At 42.4% G+C, this 21,544-nt stretch overlaps 1 protein-coding gene across 2 annotated transcripts in view; it reads left to right on the forward strand.

Annotated features, from left to right (window-relative positions):
• The window catches only part of LOC127660198 (A disintegrin and metalloproteinase with thrombospondin motifs 2-like), a 257,731-nt gene that overhangs the window by 227,418 nt on the left and 8,769 nt on the right, over positions 1-21,544 (forward strand). The window contains exons 15-21 of one of the 2 annotated variants that reach the window (XM_052150320.1): positions 2,212-2,292; positions 2,433-2,596; positions 2,691-2,856; positions 3,199-3,331; positions 5,016-5,223; positions 6,016-6,145; positions 7,543-7,632. In XM_052150320.1, coding sequence (XP_052006280.1) covers positions 2,212-2,292; positions 2,433-2,596; positions 2,691-2,856; positions 3,199-3,331; positions 5,016-5,223; positions 6,016-6,145; positions 7,543-7,632 — 972 coding nt within the window. The remainder of the gene's footprint in view (positions 1-2,211; positions 2,293-2,432; positions 2,597-2,690; positions 2,857-3,198; positions 3,332-5,015; positions 5,224-6,015; positions 6,146-7,542; positions 7,633-21,544) is intronic. The other variant, XM_052150321.1, reaches the window with a different exon arrangement.

The raw sequence follows: 21,544 nt of genomic DNA on the forward strand, positions 1-21,544 counted from the left end.
TTGTCAGTTATTACCCTGTCAGAAAATTACAATTCTTACCTGCTCACCTGCTTTCCTCACCATGAAAAACAACTGATCATTTCTGTGGACACCTTTAATATCTTTAGTGACTTCACATATGACTCATGTGATGTATTTCATGTTTTCTAAATTCATAGGAAAGTTTTGTGTGGGTTACAGACCGAAATTGCATGTTGTCAGCCACTGACTGTCTTGTAAGTTTTATTCCTGCAGGACGGCGCTTGATCCTTCAAAACCGAATCCTCCATTCATCCGCATTTAAATATAAGAATGCTTTATATCCATTTGGAGACATTTTACACTGAATAGATATTTTTAATAATAACTGATAATTGCAAGGATTCATACCTGTGAATTAAAATCTCAGCATTATCTATAAAAGCCTTTTTAAAAATCCTCATCCAGAAATAATAATTGACTGAGTTCATGCATCCTGGCCAGCGTTGAGAAAAGTAACGGGTACCATGTGACACCGCCATTTAGTTGGGCAATACCAACTCGTTCAACGGAGGGGGAACTTCACAGAATCTGAGCCACGCAATTGTATACAACGAAATTATTTTCAGCGTTGATAAAAATCTTTACACAAGGACAGATGCATGATGGGGGGGATTCACAGTATTGGTGGGGGTGTGATTGCACCAACAACCATGCCACGCTCAAAATTGCTTAAATCACCTTTCTTTCCCATTATGACATTCAGTTTGGAGTTCAGGAGATTGTCTTGACCAGGACCACACCCCTAAATGTATTGAAGAAACTGCCATGTGATTGGTTGATTAGATAATTGCATTAATGAGAAATTGAACAGGTGTTCCTAATAATCCTTTAGGTGAGTGTATATACAGTACATTACAAAATGAAAAGTTTCCATATTACCCAATATTTGTGTGGGGCATTTTTGTAAAATTTCATTGCAAGTTATTGCAAGCCATAGTGATGTTTCATTTGTTAAGCGAATCATTCTTTTCAGTCGAATAGCAAATCGGTCTGAATCAGAATGGTTTTTACATTTCCATATCTACTAATCACAAATGACTGATGTAGTCAAGGAAAAGTCGTGAAAATGAATTGCTCAAAAGTGTGGGAACCCTGTTGTTGGTGTTATTAGCTTAGCATCATGCTAATGCCATACTCTATTCCAAGTAGAATAGAGTTCCAATTCGGTCACTTATTAGGTTCCATTTAAAGGTTCTGTAAGTAATTTTAGCCATTCTATCGTCCATGAAACTGAGCCGTTCATTTAGCTACACCCCCCTCTTTCCAAAACACCGCAACGATACCGTTAAAACCGACACAAAGCATGTTTCCACGGTTGCCAAACACATCAGTAGCGCCCTCAACTGACAAATTATAAATCAGAATATGGCATTAGTCCTTAATTATTCACTGCAACGACAACACTATTAGAATGCACAAAATTGATTAACAGGCAGAAAATGTTAAAGACTGCGGTCTGCGGACACATTTTTGTTTGCTGTTTACAAAGTCTACAGATGTCACAGAGACCGGTGAGATATCTCATGACACTTATTTCAGTGATATATTTCAGGGAGTAGGAATGGTTTTTGCATACCTTTCCATGAAAAAATGTTAGGATGCTGCCTTAAGACAACTGCCTATAATAGATTGCAAGGCAGCTTACTATGTTTTGGAACAGAGCTGTGATTTCTTTGCACCTAGCACAAGTCTGAACAATATAAAAAAAAATTACAGTATGTTATAAAAGTTTACTCTGCACATTGAACTGTGCTTCCTATTTAAAAGCTGAAGTATGTAACTTTTTTTAGTTTTAAAATACTTCTTTCTGTCCTAGCTTAATATGCAGACACAACTATTAAGTAAGCCATTCATAGGTACATTTTTTCGAAAACTATAACTGTGTCTCTGTGCTGCTATGAAAATTCCTTTGTTTGTTTAGAGCGACCCCCTTGGAACCGCCCCAACAACGTTGCTCAACCAATATCGTGAGTTGGAGGCAGGACTGACTGTTTGGAAAACTGCAGACAAGGGCTGTATTCAGAAAGCTGTTATGAAAACAGTTTATTTTTGCAATTCCGTTCGGTGGTGTTAGTGTCACAGAAATTACATACTTCAGCTTTAAGTGTCTGTTTTATGTCCAAAGTCTGAATATGTCCTGTGAAGTTTGTGCATTTTTAATCATTAACAAATGTTCTGCATTTGGTTTAGGTGTCATTAAAGTGCTTGAGGTTCCCAGAGGGGCGAGGCATCTCTTCATCCAGGAATTCAATGGGACTACACACATTTTGGGTAAAACCTGATGATTTTCTTGAGGTTTTCACACATGCAATTGGTATTGATAACTGATTGGGAACATAAGCAGTCACTGTTTTTGCTTAATTTCTTAATTAAACCGCTCTCTCCCTGTCTTTTGTCTTTTGTCCGAATAGCTGTCAGGAATAAAGCATCAGGTGACTTCTTTCTCAATGCACATGGAGACTTTCCAGAGACACGCTCTGTCATAGAGAAAGGTCTGGAATGGGAATATGAGAATAAAAACAACAAGGACACCATTCAAACGAACGGACCCCTGAAAAACGACGTGGTTGTCATGGTAATCTCTTGTAGAATATACATACACACATGGGTGCACATACACTCTTTTAACCTGTCATAATCGGTTGTCTTGAAATCTATTTGCGTACTAGATCCGAATGCATGGGTCAGACAAGGTGAAGGTGTCGATCAAATACATCACTGATAGTGACAGACTGAGTGATGGTGCCAATGAGAATAACATGGTCCCTGATAATGCTGTGCCATATTCGTGGGTGGTGAAGAGATGGACTCCCTGTTCCAAGACCTGTGGAGGAGGTAGTTCACTGTAACCCCACAAGGGGGCATCACAATCTCTTATTTTAAGAGGAGTTTACTATAGATACAGTCAGATGAGTTTCCTCTCAGTCATACATTTAACATAAACCTTCATCAAGCCCTGCTTTAAAATATTACTGACTTAGCATCAATTCCCATCTGCCATATTATTAGACATGCTTTTGCTCTCATCTAATGTAAGTCTATGGCATTTCTGTAAGTTTGGATAGTTTTAAATGCAATATAGGTTTTCTTTTCTGGTCATTTTGATTATATTTCTCTTTTTTCATGTTTTCAAGGAGCATTTCAGTCATGATAAATGTTGTATCTTCTTATGGTCAGGTATTCAGATGACGCGTTACGGCTGCCGTAAGAACGCAGAGATGAGGATGGTCCATCGCAGATTCTGTGAGAAAATCAAGCAGCCTCCTCCACTGTTTCATGACTGTTACCTGAGAGAGTGTGCTCAGCCCATGTGAGTCTGTGTGCAAATGCGTTCTATTTCATTTCATTAGTTTCCCAAGTGTTATGTTATAAGAGTTTTAAAGAGATTTTTTTAACTAATGAGTAAAGTAACACATTACCTTTTGAATTGTGTACACCTTTAAATCTTAGTTAATTTGTCAAATAAGTACATTTCTTTATTTCTTTTATTTACTGAATTATAGGGCTAGAATAATAATAATTAAAATCTCCCAATAATGCACACTTCCAAAAAGACTGGTCACACCTACTCATCTTTTATTATTATTATTATTATTATTATTACGATTTACCACATTTTAGAATGTTGGAAGCTTTTTAAACAGTATTAAAGAAGTTCCCACCACTATATGTTCCAATTCATCCAATAAAAAAATAAATACATAAATACAAAATTACGTTTTAAGGATTTAGATCAAAAGGCTATGATTCTATGTGAATTAAATACCATTCAGAGCTATCTTAAAAGGATAGTTCACCCAAAAATGAAAATTCTCTCATCATTTACTCACCCTCATTGCCATCCCAGATGTGTATGGAATTCTTTCTTCTGCATAACACAAATGAAGATTTTTATAAAAATATCTCAGCTCTGTAGGTCCATACAATGCATGTGAATGGTGGCCAGAACAGTGAAGCTCCAAAAATCACATAAAGCCAGCATAAAAGTAATCCATGTGACTTTAGTGGTTTAATCCATGTCTTCTGAAGTGATATGAAAGGTGTGGGTGAGAAACAGATCAATAGACCTTTTTCACTGACTTTGATGACGCGATTCTGGCTTATTTAGCAGCATAAATCTAGAAAAAAATGTATATGATAATTTTTTTACAGGGTAAGTTTATAACATTATGCTTATTGTTATATTAACCTGGAATTCATTTTAAAATCTATATTACCACAGCTTCAAGGGGGTTTCAATTACACATGCTAAGAGAGTGACCGTAAATTTGCATCTTCTCCCATCTGACTTGCTTAATCCACTTCTCTTTATTTATTTCTTCTTCGGAAAATGTCTTTCAAATGTAATAGTGGACTTTTTCTTTTGCTTTAAGAGAAAATGTGTAAGTGAAAATAATATTTCCTGTGATCTCCCATTCATTGCTGTCGAAGTTTACCCTGCAGTCGTTAACTTCAGCATTCTAAAACACGGAGTGTGAAGAAGGTCTATATTTTGTCCTTTTTTCCATAAATCTCCATCTTTGAGTAGCTCCGACCAGTAGGTGGCGATATGCACAAAGAATGTGAATTGCCAAAAACAAAAAAGAAGAATGTGGAAGTGAAACTTAAGTAATAAAAAAAGACTTACATATTGATCTGTTTCTTACCCACACCTATCATATCGCTTATGAAGGTGTGGATTTAACAATAAAGCATTTCTGGGCACTGCACAATATTTAACCTTGGACTGCACACTGCAATGTTCTGCAATTATTATCTATATCCAGTAGATGTCAGCAACAGGCTTCTCAAAAATATATGGAGATGTTGCAGGAGCTCAAAATTATGTTCTTTTGTTCCTTGCGTCACATATGACATCATAGCACCTGTTTTGCTGGATGAACTGACTGTGTTTTCTATGTATGTTGACTGTGTGTGTGTGTGTGTGTGTGTGTGTGTGTGTGTGTGTGTGTGTGTGTGTGTGTGTGTGTGTGTGTGTGTGTGTGTGTGTGTAGCTGGGTTGCTGGAGAGTGGGGTGAATGCAGTAAGTCCTGTGGGAAGACGGGCACTCAGACTCGCTCAGTGCGCTGCGTCCAACCTTTGGGTGACGGCAAGTTCAAATCCATCCGCAGCCGTTACTGCAGCGATGATCGGCCAGAGTCCCGCAGAGAATGCAATCGCAACCTGTGCCCTGCTGAGTGGAGACTGGGACCCTGGTCACAGGTACAAACAAGTGACAGACCAACAACATGCTTTGTCTTTACTATATAGCGTGGGATTAGTTTTACATTACATTTTTAACATGAACATACTCCATATCAGTGGTACTAAAAATTTTCAGACCAATTACCACCATTTATTAAATTAGAACCTCCATGTACCGGTACTACCTCATCGCAACAATGTTCATTCTTTATCTTTTCAGCATTGACATTGAATTGACATCTCTTTTATTGCAAGCTTAAAGACTGTGAGCAACATACACATAATGCCATATTTGATCAGTATCCTAGAATATTCCTCTAGTTTATAATTATCATGGGGCTGCCAGAACCTCATCATTCCCTTGACTGAGCCTTTTTCAGATCTGTGGAAGTAACATGTAAAAAACACATATAACAATTACTGTTTTACTGTACAATGTTATTGCACATGATACTATACACATTGTGCAGTCCAATTCAAAAACATAAATGCTAAATATATTGTAAATATATATTGGAATTTGGGGCAGTGTAGTATTTTTAAATGTCTGTCATGGAATTTCTCTGCCAGAGTAGTTACATTATCAATTCAGTGACACGATTCAAAAGCAGACCACTTTTATTGAGATTCTGCTCACATCTGTGGGTTATGCATTACAGTATTAGACAAAAACAAACTATATTTTAATTGTAAATGGATGATGTGTGTGTGTGTGTGTGTGTGTGTGTATATATATATATATATGCAGCACAGTAAATACAATTTCCAGTTTCAAAACCTGTTCTGTAATGTCTGTGTGTGCTTTTGTAGTGCTCTGTATCATGTGGTAATGGTACTCAGGAGAGGCCGGTGCTTTGTCACACCCGTGATAACACCATTGGACTCTGTCTGGACTCTAAACCAGCTGCATTCAGACCCTGCAGAATGGATCACTGCCCAAGTAAATACATTTTGTGGTCATATATTTCAACAACTTTTCTTAATAAGTCATAACAACCACAATGCCAGATCAGTAACAGATCAGTAACGGATCAGTACATGTCTTTATAGTCAACATAAAATTTTCAACACATTTCAGAGTGAAACAGGTCATTAAACAAGAGAAAATATAAGACAGGGCATGACTGTATCCATTGGGAATTGATTGGAGGGTGAAGTTGACAGTAATGCTGCATTCCATTCAACTTGGAAAGTTGGAATTTCTAAATTTTTACTTGCAATAAAATTGTAATAGAAAGTTTCTTGAAGTTGGATTTCCAACTTGCATAAATCTATAACTCTAATTCCTGGTAAGCAGCATGAGAAGGATTTGTCAACCAAAAATGGCACACAAAAAAATGAAAGACGTTTAAGTAGCAGAGCAAGTTATTACATTTTGATAAAATATTTTCAAGATTTTTTTCCCCCCTTTGGAGTAACCTGCACAAATGAATAGTTTTCAACAAGACCAGTTTAAAGGGATGGTTCACCCAAAAAGGAAAATGCTCTCATAATTTACTCACCCTCATGAATCCTCATCACTTTCTTTCTTCTGCTGAACAGAAACAAAGATTTTAGAAGAATATCTCAGATCTGCAGATCCATACAGTGCAAGTGAATGGTGGCCAGAACTTTGAAGCTTCAAAAACACATAAATGCAGCATAAAAGTAATCCATATAACTCCAGTGGTTAAATACATGACATTAGAATTGATATGATTGCTGTGGGTGAGAAACAGATCAATATTTAAATAATTTTACTATAAATCTCCACTTTCACTTACACATTCTTTTGTTTTTGGTGATTCCATTTTTCTACTATATTGCCACATATTGGGAAGGGGGACAATTTATAGTAAAAAAAAAATATTGATCTGTTTCTCACCCACACCCATCATATCACTTCTGAAGTAATGGATTTAACCACTTGAGTCATATGGATTACTTTTATGCCACCTTTATGTGCTATTTTGGAACATCACATTTCTGGCCACCATTCACTTGCATTGTATGGATCTACAGAGCTGAAATATTCTTCTAAAAATCTTCATTTTTGTTCAGCAGAAGAAAAAGTCATACACATCTGGGATGGCATGAGGGTGAGTAAATAATGAGAGAATGTTTATTTTTGGGGAAAATATAAATTTATAAAGCACAGTCACTTATTATTTGAATGGACATTTACTAATGATCTGCTGAGCATATTCGATAATAGGTTTTATTACTTGTATTCATTTTAAAAACATGTTTTCATCAGTAATGAAAGACTAATTTATTAGCTGATTTTCTCTTTCTCTTACACTCTCTCTCCATTTCCCTCACTTTCTCCTTCCTCTCTCCTCTTCCTGCACACAACAGGAAGCACTTCTGACTTCAACAAGCATGGTAATTTCCTGATACAGTGGCTGTCGCGTCACGACCCCAAATACTCTGTGCAGAGGATGTCAAGTAAAGCGTCTCTCTCCAGCCATGTTGTCGCCCTGCGCTGTCTCACCTCTCTCAGCTGGACCTTCCCTCTCTCACTCTGCCTGGCTTTCCAAGGCAAACTCCCCTGACTGCCTCCCTCTTCCGAGGCTTGCACGCTTCTCTTTCCTGGGTGGTGGTCCTCTTTTACGGGGCATTTCCGATAGGGGGAGGTTTCTCTGTCTCTCTCTTTCTCTCTCTCTCTCTTTCTCTCTCTCTAACTCTTGCTCTAACTCTCTCCTTTGTGGAGCTCTGTGTTGTGAACGCTGGCCAGTAAGAAATTGTTGACAAAACAAACATTTAAAAAAATTGGGGGTTGTTTGTTAAAGGAGGGGATTTGTGATTGGTCAAGCAGCTTGTGGAGCTGAGGATTGCTGAGGTTTACGCAGGACAAAGTGTTGTTGTGTATCACTGCCCTCTGCAAGACGTTTCCATGTGGCTCACACTCTTAAGGCAGCCACTGTTTTGAGGCGCAGCCTGAGCTGCAGGTGCGAAGGTTAAAAAATTCCAATGAAAAGTGGCTAAAAGACAAAAAAAAAAAGAAGAAAAAAACTACTGCTTTATTGTGAATGTGAACTTGTCACAATGAGGAAATCTTTGCTAAGTGCTCATTTCACATCCTAGTTCATTCTCGAAAACTGGCGTGACTAAAACTCACAAACAAGATCGTAAGATACATAAGCTGTTAAAAATGGGACGTACTGTTGAACCACCATCATACACGTTGGTGGCCAATGGTGAACATGAGGTGGAACTTGATAAAACAGGGTCGCTTTACTACACATGAACGAATGCTATAACCACCTCATCCTCTATCCTCTCTTTGACTGTTAACGAATTCAATAAATGCAGCTTATTTGTGCTTGCAAACTTTAAACAGACATATAAATATATTTGTATTTATATATAACTATAAATCTATATGGGTACCAATAATATGAAATATAATAATTTGTTTTACCATGAATAAGCTGTAGCTTATTAGCCTAACATTTTTGACTGCTATTGATCGCTTTAATTCTTGACTGTTACGTGTATTTTTTTATTGATTCTACATAAATACAAAACTATTGCTATTTAATAACAGAAGTTAAGTGTTCGGGGAAAGGGGTAAGTTCTATATTATGCAGGACTCGCTCAGCCAGTTGCCTCTCCATTTTTTTCAGAGGGAAGTGGTTTAATTTTTGTTTGATTCATCTCAAATGAGAGGGTTACCTTATACTTTATGCATATTACATATCCATCACACATTGAACGCTGTGATGAGAGTGTGAATTTTTGTGTGTCATGCATTTGTGTGTGTGTGCGTGGGTGTGTGTGCGTGCGTGCGTATATGTATGCCAGCATGCATTTTTACAATGGTTACCAGTAGCCATACGAAAGACACATAAATATACCTCATGGACCTTCATCCACATCCAAACTATTTTTTTTCTCTCGAGGGGAACATAGAGCGTAAGAACAATGCCTTATGCTACATTTGAATGTATCGGCATTTATCTGTGAAAGTGAAAACGTGAAATGGAACCAACCAGTCAACCAATCATCATACACATCCAAAAATGGTGGCTAACCCATTGTATATGGAGAGTGTTTTAATGGGAATCTACACTTGACATCTCTTTATCACTTCAGATTCGTCATTGTATCGTGAAACACATTTTTGTTGTGACTATGTAGCGAGCTATCCGAATTTTCATGCTCAAAGCCGTGGAGACAACTCTAGGAAAATCCAGACCTTGCAGTGGGATACTGTAAATAAACATTGGTGTTTACTGTATTTAATAACATTTATGACTGTTATCTCCTTACTTAGAAGAAAAAAATGCTAATCTTATATACTATGAGTAACTGTCATGTTACTTCACTGGCCTAACTGCGTCTTGGCTGGCTGTTGTGGGGGTACAATGTCTGGGGAACATTCAGATGGACTTAATGTGCACTGCGTCTATATGCACTTTGATTTATCAGGGAAACTTTATTAATGTTTTGTAAATGTTTAATATATGACACTTGTATGTGCCATGCCAGTTTTTACATCATCATGGAAATCCTGTTTATTTAACCAATGACTTATTTATTTATTATATTTATTTATCTATCTACCTGTTCATCTGAACTACCAATGGATTAATTGTTCTCAAAGTAATGAAGTGTTTAACCAAAGTTACTGTGAACTTGTACCTTTCAATACAGTTAATTTATTTTTCTGAAGAAGAACTCTATCTGTATGTTAAAAGGGGGTGGGAGTGCATTTCATTGTTTCAGTTTCTGTCATGATCAACTGCAAAATTAGGAATAAAAAAGTGTTATAAAAACTGAAAAACAAAGAAAAACAATCCTTTGTTGTCGCTCTGCTTTCTGCCGCCTCCTCTGTAAATGTGGGATATTTTAAGATGCTATTAAACATGCCATTTTATAATGCATTATTTTTGGTATAATGATAGACGGATATATATCGATCAGGGCTGCATTTCACAAAAGCATTCTTTAGCACCTGATAAATATGCAGTAAATAAATAAATAAATTGTGGAGCAAATAGTTTTCCAAAACAAATTATGGCAATATATGTGGACAGTGGGACTAAGTTGTCACATTTGAAATTATACCAAGCTAGAGAACGTTTTTTAATAAATTGTTTATGGTTACAGGAGTGTTGGTTATTCATGTTTTTGAGGCGTTACAAACAATGCATCTGAAATTAGCATAATTCATTCTGATTTTAAGTAATGGCCAGCATCATCTTCACTACCAACCATGTTAAAATCAATCAATCAATCAATGTTTATTTATAAAGCACATTTAAAAACAACTGAGGTTGACCAAAGTGCTGTACAGTGAATAAAAGGAATAAATTAGGACAAAGACAAAAAAATAATAACAAAATAAACAACTTTATTTGGACCCATTGCAGTTTGCCTACCGCAACAACCGCTCCACCGATGATGCCATTGCATCTACAATACACACTGCTCTCTCCCACCTGGAAAAAAGGAACACATATGTGAGAATGCTGTTTGTAGACTACAGCTCAGCATTCAACACCCTCCAAGCTTGATGAGAAACTCCGGGCTCTGGGCTTAAACAGCTCGCTGTGCAGCTGGATCCTGGACTTCCTGTCAGGCAGACGTCAGGTGGTTAGAATGGGCAGCAACACCTCCTCATCACTGACCCTCAACACTGGAGCCCCACAGGGCTGTGTTCTCAGCCCACTCCTGTATTCCCTATACACACATGACTGTGTGGCAACACATAGCTCCAATGCCATCATTAAGTTTGCTGACGATACGACGGTGGTAGGTCTGATCACTGACAATGATGAAAAAGCCTACAGAGAGGAGGTGCACACTCTGACACGCTGGTGTCAGTAGCACAACCTCTCCCTCAACGTCAGTAAAACCAAGGAGCTTGTGGTGGACTTCAGGAAGAAAGACGGAGAACACAGCCCCATCACCATCAATGGAGCACTGGTGGAGAGAGTCAGCAGCTTCAAGTTCCTCGGTGTCCACATTACTGAGGAACTCCCATGATCCATCCACACTGAGGCCGTTGTGAAGAAGGCTCACCAGCGCCTCTTCTTCCTGAGACGGCTGAGGAAGTTTGGAATGAACCACCACATCCTCACACGGTTCTACACCAGCACTGTAGAGAGCATCCTGACTGGCTGCATCACCGAGAAGGAGTGTATGGGAGCAATAAATCTGTTAAGTATTGAGGAGCCAGATTATTGAGGGTTTTGTAGACAAATACTATGATTTTAAAGTCAATCCTATACTTGACAGGGAGCATGTGCAAAGAACTTAGAATAGGCATAATATGGTCATATTTGCGTTACCCTTTGAGAAGCCTAGTTGCTGCATTTTGTACCAACTGCAGACGAGAAATGGAAGACTGACAGCCGCAGTAATACAGCGAGTTACAGTAGTCTAGCCAAGATGTTACAAAGGCATGGATTACGCTCTCAGAATTACTCATGGATAAAAAAGGCTTAACTTTAGAAAGAAGGCGATACAATTATTATAAGAAGTATTATACAATTCTGAATCTATGTACTGATTACCAATGTCCCATGTCCCATGGTTGAAACATCATCTGCATCCTGAAACTGAACTTTTGATAGGAAGTTTGGAGCGAATGCACTTAGCTGCATTGAGAGATATAGGATGCTCCCTTGGTCCCTTGCTCCCTATTTAGTGAATGCCTTAACCTCCAGTGTGCTGTCTGTCTGCACTGGGCTCAGAACAATTCGAAATGTACCTTATTTTCATCCTAACTCCATATACACACTCTGAACAGACTCGCTTTTGGATGAACCAATTAATTTTCAATGTGATAATAGGGTTGCAGCGGCATACCAGTTTCTCGTTATACCACGGTTTGAAAATTGACGTTATCATACCATGTACATTTGCTTATCTACGGTATTGAGAAAAAAATGCAACCGGACGGAGAATCTCATGTGCGGCGGAGAAAATGTCTGAGAGAAGCGAGGCGAGGGTGTCTGACATAAGTGTGTGTGTGAGTTAAAGCAGTGTTTCTCAACTGGTCTACTCGGACTGGGTTGTGGACAGCAGGGAAAGAACAATGCCATAGTTCTCCCATTGAAGATATTTCGGCGGCTGCCCAAGTGATAGACTATTTAGGACTGCCGACGCAGATTTAATGATAATCTCGCAAACAGCTAAAGCAGACATGGGCAACAAACGGCCCGCGGCTCATTTATCGTAAAAGCGTTTTTATTTTTCATTGGATATTTCAGTTAACTTGCATTGGGACCTAACGCATCTCCAGAATTGTTTAACATGCTCAGGGTTGCCAGATAAGACACGAAACACCCCCAGTTTGAGATTTATACTTGCGCAAATTAGAAATATTCCGCCTAATGTTAGACTTATTTTGTGCAATCTGGCAACCATGCACGTCTCGCTTTCTCCTTTGAACGAACTTAGCGATTTGTAGAGCGAGCCAGAGATGAATATGTAAATGTATTTTTATTTGTGCCAAGTAAACTCGCCGCTTTGCGGCAAACATTATAAGTTCTATAATTCTAAAGTTCTAAAAAGTTCTAATAATTTTATTTTTTTAATTATTATTAAAACTGAATAATAAATTAACAGGGAAGTAGAGATGGTAAAATACATTTTATAAGCTCAGCCTTTATTCACTTTTTAATGCCTGATAGAAAAGTATCTGTCTTTGTAGAGCAATACAATACTTTAGGAATAGTCTCATTAGTCACAGATACACTTCAGAAATTCGAGTAACAACTATTTCTGGGCTTAAAAGATACAAAAACCAAATCAATGCAGAACATTGTATCTCAAAAGTAATACAATGTGGCCCCCTATGCACTACTTAAAGCCCGATGTGGCCCCTTAACCAAAATAGTTAAAAATATTAATAATTACACACGTCACCTTTACAAAATTGTTTCAGGACTTTACATGAGTAAAATAAACTGTTATATTTTGACAAAATGTTTCAGTTTCATTTTAAATAATCTAAATGTAGAATCTATTAGACCTCATTTTATATCAACAGTAGCAGTTGTAGTTAAAGTTTCAAGATGTGTTTCAGCTAGTATTTATTTTTCATAAATACATTAATTTATTATTATTATTATTACTACTATTTAAGACTAGCACACTGACCTAACCATGGTAATGAGGAGCCTTTCCTTCTGTGTAATGTGTATAAATATGTAATATTAGATAACTTATGGGCTCATATAAAAGGGGGAGAGACGACTTCCTGTAGATTTTGTTGTTGACATCAACAACAAAAATAATGTGACTTGATTTATGTCCTTGTACTTGAAAACCATGAACAGAACTATGCAACATAAAAGGAAATGCAACCCAGGATACATTAAATACAGGTTATGTTTAATCTATGGCAGGTCGACACTTGATTTCCAATGTCAAATCTGTCCTGAAGCAAAACCAGTTGAGAAGCACTGAGTTAAAGTACAGACAGGAGCAGTATATGTTAATTATTAATAATCATATGACATTACTTTAAAAGCTCACACAGCTGATGTTATTTTTCATTTAGTAGTTCATTTAACGTGCTATGATAACATGTAAACTAACATGCTTTAGTTATATAACATGTTATAGTTGCATGATATTTTTATCAGGTTTATGATTCTGTTTATTATAATTCTGTTAGCTGTCTTATATTTATGTTTATTTATTTTCAAAAGGGAGACTTTTTTTACACATACTTCAATAAAATAAATGGTTTCAAGTTTCAATAGTAATAGTGTTTGCTCAAAAATAAATAAAATAACCTTCTGTTTTCACTGATAATAGTAATTGTGTAATACCATATACCGTGAAACCGTGATTTCTCTTACGAGAGGTTCTCTCGTATTGCGTAAGCTAGCTTACGCTACGGGAAAGATTCATCTTTTCTGAGATATTGAAGCCAAAAAATTATCCTTAATTTTTGTATCCATTGTCAACGCAGTGCGGCAGCTGCAGACCTTGAGCGGGCTAGCTAGCGAGCTCATAGGTTGCTCTGCGGCAACTGCTGCAGCCTATAGACGAGCTTGGGCGAACTCGCATCCAATGAGAGGCGTCCGCGCGCCACTGCATCAAAGCCCGCCAAAAGGGCGTGACTAGAGTGCATATAAGCGTAGTTCGTAGGCTGGAACCCTGATTTTCATCTCTTCAGCGAAGCTCTCCGCATCGCTGACCTGGAAGCCGCGTCGCCGTTTGAGGGGCATCTAGCAAGCGTGGACAGCGCTAGAAGAAGCCGGCCGCCTCAGCCACCTTCAGCCATCCTGCGAGCTACGCCATCCGACGACGTATCCTTTTATTAAGCAAGCTAGTTCTCAAGAACTATTCACAAAAGAGTACGAGCGTCTTTTTCAAGATGCCTCGCTCCACTTGCGCCTCATGTCGCGCCTTCTCAGCACAGGAGACCGCCACATCATCTGCGCTCTCTGCCTGGGACTGGGGCACGCAGAGCTCGCCCTCACTGAGGGCGGATGCGATTTCTGCGAGGAGCTACCGATGTCGACCCTGCGGGCTCGACTCGAAGCGGTCAAAGCAGAAACCGCCGCGCCTTTACCCTCAGCCGCGCAGGAAGAAGCGCCGCTCACAAAGGCTGCCGGAAACTGTGGTTGAAGCGACTGCCTCGCCGGAGCCTCTCCCTCGAGCATCGCTCACCCTCCCCGCCCCGGACGCCGCAGTTGCCGCCGAGCGGCCGCGACTGCTGCCATCTCGGATGACGGCGGAGGATAAGGGCTGCTGTTCCATCATGGCTTCGGACAGCGAGGAGTGGACAGGCTCCCAAGCCTCCTCCTCAGCCCAGGAATCCAGCAGGACCCGCCCGAGTCGAAGGGGAGTTAACACGCCTCCTCACACAGGCCGTCGACCGCCTCGGGCTCGAGTGGTCACCGCCCCTGAGCAGGCACCCAACAGACTCGACGGCTGCTTTCTTCAAAGCCATCGCCGCTCTACACCCGCGCCCGGCCGCTCCCTTCCTGCCGGAATTACATACGGAGCTTGCAAAGTCGTGGAACGCCCCTTTTTCAGCCAGGACCCGTTCCCACGTCTCCACCTCTCTCGCGTCGGTGGACGGCGCCACTGAGAGAGGCTACTCCTCCATCGCCCCGGTCGAGGACTCGGTAGCAGCACACCTTTGTCCGCCCTCCGCGAGATGGCGTTCCAAGCCTGTGCTCCCGTCTAAGGCCTGCAGAGCGACTTCCGCCTATGTTGGCGCGCCTATTCCGCCGCCGGCCAAGCCGCATCTGCTCTGCACTCAATGGCCGTTTTACAGATCCTACAACAGACCTTCTTCGGGAGTGGGATGAGAAAGGCAGGCACCCAGAGGCTGTTACTGATCTACGGCTGCGACAGACCTCGCCCTTCGCGCTACCAAAGCTGCAGCCCAAGCTCTAGGGAAGTGCATGGCCTCGCTGACTGTGACCGAGAGACACTTATGGCTAACACTAGCCGACATGGGAGAAGCAGAGCGCTCCACGTTCCTCAACGCACCGCTCTCTCCAACCGGTCTCTTCGGCTCCGCGGTGAGTGGCATTGTTGACCGCTTCTCAGAAGTCCAGAAAGCCACCCAAGCCATGAACCTCTTCCTGCCGCGTCGCGCTTAGCTCCTCTGCAGGCCGCTCACGTGATCAGCCTCCTGCACGAGCCTCTTCACAGCGCCCAGTTCAACAATCTCAGACTTCTCAGCGTCGACAGGGCGGCCGCCCTCGATCAGCGCTCAGACAGCCGCCGCAGACCGCCTCCCCGCGGGCCTCGATCTAAGGTAACGCTGAAACCCGAGCAGCCGAAGTCTTCCTAACTGTGTTGAACAAACGACGGCTCAGTCCGCCGCGGCCGGACCACTGTCAAAGCTTTACCCCTGTCAGTCCCCTTCTCTCAGGCTACTACAGTGGTGAATTTAGCAGCCAACAAGCCGGTGACACTGCCCGCTTGCCTGCACTCAAACGCCGTTTTCACGGCGACCCAAATAAATCTTGTAAAGAGCAAACATGTCTTATGTGTAGAAAAAGTGCCCACAACCCAGTGTTCGCCCCTACACACAAGCATAACACATCCCGATGCCCCTATCAGAGCACGCTCTCATAAAGCGGTTACTGAACCGCTCGAGCGTCAGAGTCAATGAAGGCGCCACAAATGCGTCGTGCGCACCATTCTCTGCCCGCTCTGTCACACGACCAGCCCTATGTGTAGAAAATGTGCCCACAATCCAGTGTTCACTTCTGCACACAAGCACTGCATGTCTCGTGTCCCCACCAGAGCACGCTCACATAAAGCGGTTACTGAACCGCTCGAGCGCTAGAGTCAATAAATGCGCCCGCAAATGCGTGCGCGCGCCCATTCTCTGCCCGCTCTGTTACACGGCCAGCAACCATTCCTCTGTGTGTAAGTCCCGTGCCCATGACTATGCTTGCGCATCACGTAACAGATGTGACTCTTTCCCCATTCATTCCAATCGGAAGTCACTCACAAAACAGCCTGTTCATGCTGTCTGCGAGCAATCATGCATGAACACACTAAACGCAGCTCACACATTTTGTTCAGCGCTCTGTGTGCGGCAATCAGAGCGAATTGGCCATTCACCCTCTAGCGTTACGCTTCAAAGCGTGGGAAGCTATTCCAGGGATATCCAAGTGGGTGTTAAGCACAATACAACAGGGCTATTTGCTACAGTTCGATCGCCGCCCCCTCGCTTCAGAGCGCGGCTCGAAACCACTGTGAACACGGAAGCAGCGTGCATGCTTCGTTCAGAAATAGCAAGCCTTCTGTGCAAAAGGGCCATAGAAAAAGTGCCACCCTCTCTGAGCGAGTCGGGGCTTTACAGCCGTTATTTTCTTGTTCCCAAGAAAGACGGCGGCCTCAGACCCATATTAGATCTCAGGGTTTTGAACAAGGTGCTTGCAAAAAGACCGTTCAAAATGCTTACAATCAGGAAACTCCTCGCGCATGTGCGCCAGGGGACTGGTTTATTTCTCTCGATCTGAAAGATGCATACTTTCAGATTCAGATAAATCCCGTCACAGGCCATTCTTGAGATTCGCCTTCGACGGCCAGGTTTATCAATACACCGTCCTTCCGTTCGGCCTGTCCTTAGCACCCCGTACTTTCACGAAGTGCATGGATGCGGCGCTCGCACCCCTGCGGAGTCAGGGTTTGCGAATTCTGAACTATTTGGACGACTGGCTGATTATGGCTCAGTCACATATGGAGCTTCTGTCTCACAGAGCAGTTCTCCTCAGCCATCTGAACAGTTTGGGTCTTGCAGTCAATTGGACCAAGAGCTCACTACAGCCCAGTCAGACCATTTCCTTCCTGGGAATAGAACTAGACTCCGTGGCAATGACGGCTCGCTTATCTACACAGCGCGCACGCCGTGTTCAGCGACTAGCCGCATCTTTTCAGATGAACAGCCTCACGCCTCTGAAGAAATTCCAGAGAGTGCTAGGTTACATGGCCTCAGCCGCAGCAGTACTTCAGCTGGGTTTACTGCACATGCGCCCGCTTCAGCATTGGCTAAACACCCGCGCGTCTCGCCGGGCTTGGGCCACAGGCCGCCAGCCCATCAAGGTGACTCAGACCTGCATATCAGCTCTGCAGCCCTGGACAGTGGCCGAATGGTATCAGCGGGGAGTGACAATGGGAGCTGTATCTCGCCGAAAAGTCATCTCGACAGACGCGTCCAACACGGGTTGGGGCGCGGTCTGCGAGGGCTCTCCGGTTTTCGGCCTATGGTCAGTTCAGGAAAAGCTCCTTCACATAAATTGTCTGGAAATGATAGCGGTCGAGTACGCGCTCGTGCGCTTTCTCCCGGTCATTCAGGGTCACCACGTCCTGGTCCGTTCGGACAACAGATCTGTGGTATCCTACCTAAACCGTCAGGGCGGTGTCAGATCCAGGAACCTCTTCCATCTGACAAAACGCATACTGAGTTGGTCCCAGTGCCACCTGCGCTCGCTGAGGGCGACGCACGTGCCAGGCCACCTGAACGACGGCCCGGACAGACTGTCCAGAGACAATATTCCCCCAGGGGAATGGTCCCTGCACGCTCAAACAGTCCAGACGTTATGGCACCTATTCGGCAGAGCAGAGATAGACCTCTTTGCGTCCAAAGAGAACTCTCACTGCCCAGTATTTTTCTCGAAGCGAGGACGCGCTGGCCCAGGACTGGCCCAGACGCCCGCTTTACGCCTTCCCTCCCGTCTCGCTATTGCCACAGGTAATGCAGAGGATCAGGGAAACGCGTCACTCGGTGCTCCTCATAGCCCCGCGTTGGGAGAATCAGACATGGTTCCCGGAGCTTACGCAGCTGTCACTGACAGCGCCGTGGCCCATCCCAGTGAGAGCAGATCTCCTCTCTCAAGCTCGCGGCACAATCTGGCATCCCCACCCAGAGCGCTGGGCGCTGCATGCGTGGGTGATCAACGACTACCCGTCGCTCTGCCAGAAGGAGTAATAAACACCATCATACACGCTAGAGCCCCTTCCACGAGAAGACTCTATGCGTCAAAATGGTCTGTGTTCTCAAAATGGTGCACCGACAGAGACCTGGACCCACGGACATGTGGGGTGTCGTCGCTGCTCAGTATTTCTACAAGAGCTGCTGGATGAGGGCAGATCCCCATCCACGCTCAAAGTGTATGTGGCGGCCGTTGCGGCGTTCGCTGAACCCCTGCACGGCCAGTCATGGGGTAAAAGCGAGCTGGTCATCCGCTTCCTCAGGGGAGCTAGAAGGATGAACCCCGCGCCCCCATCGGTTCCTATCTGGGATCTTTCTATAGTTCTCGAAACTATGAAAGCCCCCCTTCGAACCACTTCAATCCGTGGATTTGAAATACCTTTCACTCAAAACCGTTTTCTGACTGCCCTGTCATCAGTCAAACGTGTGGGAGACCTTCACGCGCTGTCTGTCAGCGCTGCGTGTCTTGAGTTTGGACCAAGTGACTCCAAGGTCATTTTAAAGCCTAGACACGGCTATGTTCCCAAGGTGATCGGTACTCCTTTCAGAGCACAGGTCATTTCCCTATCGGCGCTGCCAGCACCGGATAGCGAACGTGACGCCAATCTCCTTTGCCCGGTCAGAGCACTGAGATTGTATACTGCACGCTCCGCTGCTTTCAGACGCTCCGAGCAGCTTTTCGTTTCGTTCGGAGGGCGCACCAAAGGTCTCGCCGCCTCGAAACAGACACTATCTAGATGGATAGTGGACGCTATTGCTGCTGCATACGGCGTCAAAAGACCTGCCATGCCCGTTGGGCATTAGGGCTCACTCCACTAGAGGCATGGCATCCTCGTGGGCATGGTCCAGCGGAATTTCCATTCACGACATATGTGTGGCAGCGGGATGGACTTCCCCCTCCACCTTTGTCAGATTTTACAATATGGAAGTGCCCGCTCTGCAGGCAAAACTACTAGCGGTTTAATACGCTACAGCTCCCCTGGTGAGCTGCACTGATGGGACACATTCCACACAGACCGGCACCGCCGCTCTGTCGTTCCCGTCCTACTATGTGCTTATGTATTACACAATCAATGACCCGCATTCTTGCCGGCCAAATATTATTTCCCCACTCATAAGGGCTCCCCGGGTCCCCCTTAATTCCCTGGGGCTTATACAGTGGATGCTTGGCGCGACGGCGTTGACAATGGGTTCCCGTAAGCGTAAGCTAGCTTACGCAATACGAGAGAACCTCTCGTAAGAGAACGTATCGGTTACCTAACGTAACCTCGGTTCTCTCTAGATGAGGGAACGAGTATTGCGTAACCGGCCGTGCTTCGCGCCACGGCGACTTTTCGCTTCAGTCAATGAAAACCAGGGTTCCAGCCTCACGAACTACGCTTATATGCACTCTAGTCACGCCCTTTTGGCGGGCTTTGATGCAGTGAGCGCCGGACGCTCTCTCATTGGATCGCGAGTTCGCCCAAGCTCGTCTATAGGCTGCAGCAGTTGCCGCAGAGCAACCTATGAGCTCGCTAGCTAGCCCGCTCAAGGTCTGCAGCTGCCGCACTGCGTTGACAATGGATACAAAAATTAAGGATAATTTTTTGGCTTCAATATCTCAGAAAAGATGAATCTTTCCCGTAGCGTAAGCTAGCTTACGCAATACTCGTTCCCTCATCTAGAGAGAACCGAGGTTACGTTAGGTAACCGATACGATTTTCTGAGATGGTTATCATACCGTGAAAATCTGCAACCCTATGTGATAATGCACAGTAAATCTAGGATTTCTAAGGAAAAAATTAAGTACACATAAACACAATGTACACTAATCAGTGTGGCGTTTCATGATAAATTGCTGAAAAAAAAGGCATATCATATGAAACTAGAAACTCTATTCTTAGAATCAAACATGTTTCAGTGTAAAAACTTAATTAGGTTTCTTACCACATGTAGTTTTGTTGGCATTTCTCCCAAAGACAAACTCCGCTGTGGTCGGCATCAGCACAGATTCTCCTGAATTGAGATCAGTCAGTTTAAATGAATTGAAATGCGTTGCGTATAGTTAAGCCAAAATACAACATCCATGCATGTGTATGCAGGGCCGCACAAGCTTAAGTATTACTTGAATTCATTGTAGGTCTACAAGTTCTATAGACTCAAATAACCATAGAGTGCGTAAGGAGCCAGACTGATGCAGTCATCTGTATGACGACCAAAAAATGACACCTAAACTCACTATGGTGAATGTGGTAATACTTACACTTTATGCAGAATACAATGTGACTTTAATAACAGATGCTTTTATTTACTGTTATATTATATTATAATATATTATGTTATCCATGTCTCCACTTACCTTGGATGCTTACACCTCGGCTTAGTGATTGTCTGAAAGTAATAGATTATTCCAAGTATTTATAATGTTACAGAAAAATTATAATGAAGTTATGATAAGGAGCGATTCCAGGTATTTCAACACTTCACAAACACAAAGCGACACTTAGTGTAGGAATACGATAACCATAATCACTTCACTGATTAACACTATATCTTACTCTTGTGTGAGAGTGAGATTTAGTTTTTTTTTTATTTGATTAAATGTTAAGTAAAATTAATGTTAATTTCATTAGCTCTTATTAGCTGTTATTAAATTGTATTATGTATATATTAGCATCATATTGACCACTCTTCACTCTATATATTTGTATAGACTTCAGCCATTGAAAAACCAATATCAATCAACCACAGATTTGTTTTAAAGGATCTTGCGAAAGGTTTTGGTCGTGGATTAGACACCAAGTAATAACCACAATAAATGTGAAGTCAAAGTGAGAACTGCATTTTAATTAATCATTAATCTTAACATCCATTAGATCTTTTATATGCTTCTACATACCTCTCAGATTTTCTTTTTGGTCAGTACATAACTCTGTGATTCTACATTTG

This window comes from Xyrauchen texanus, chromosome 19, assembly GCF_025860055.1.
Source record: "Xyrauchen texanus isolate HMW12.3.18 chromosome 19, RBS_HiC_50CHRs, whole genome shotgun sequence".
Classification (NCBI taxonomy): domain Eukaryota; kingdom Metazoa; phylum Chordata; class Actinopteri; order Cypriniformes; family Catostomidae; genus Xyrauchen; species Xyrauchen texanus.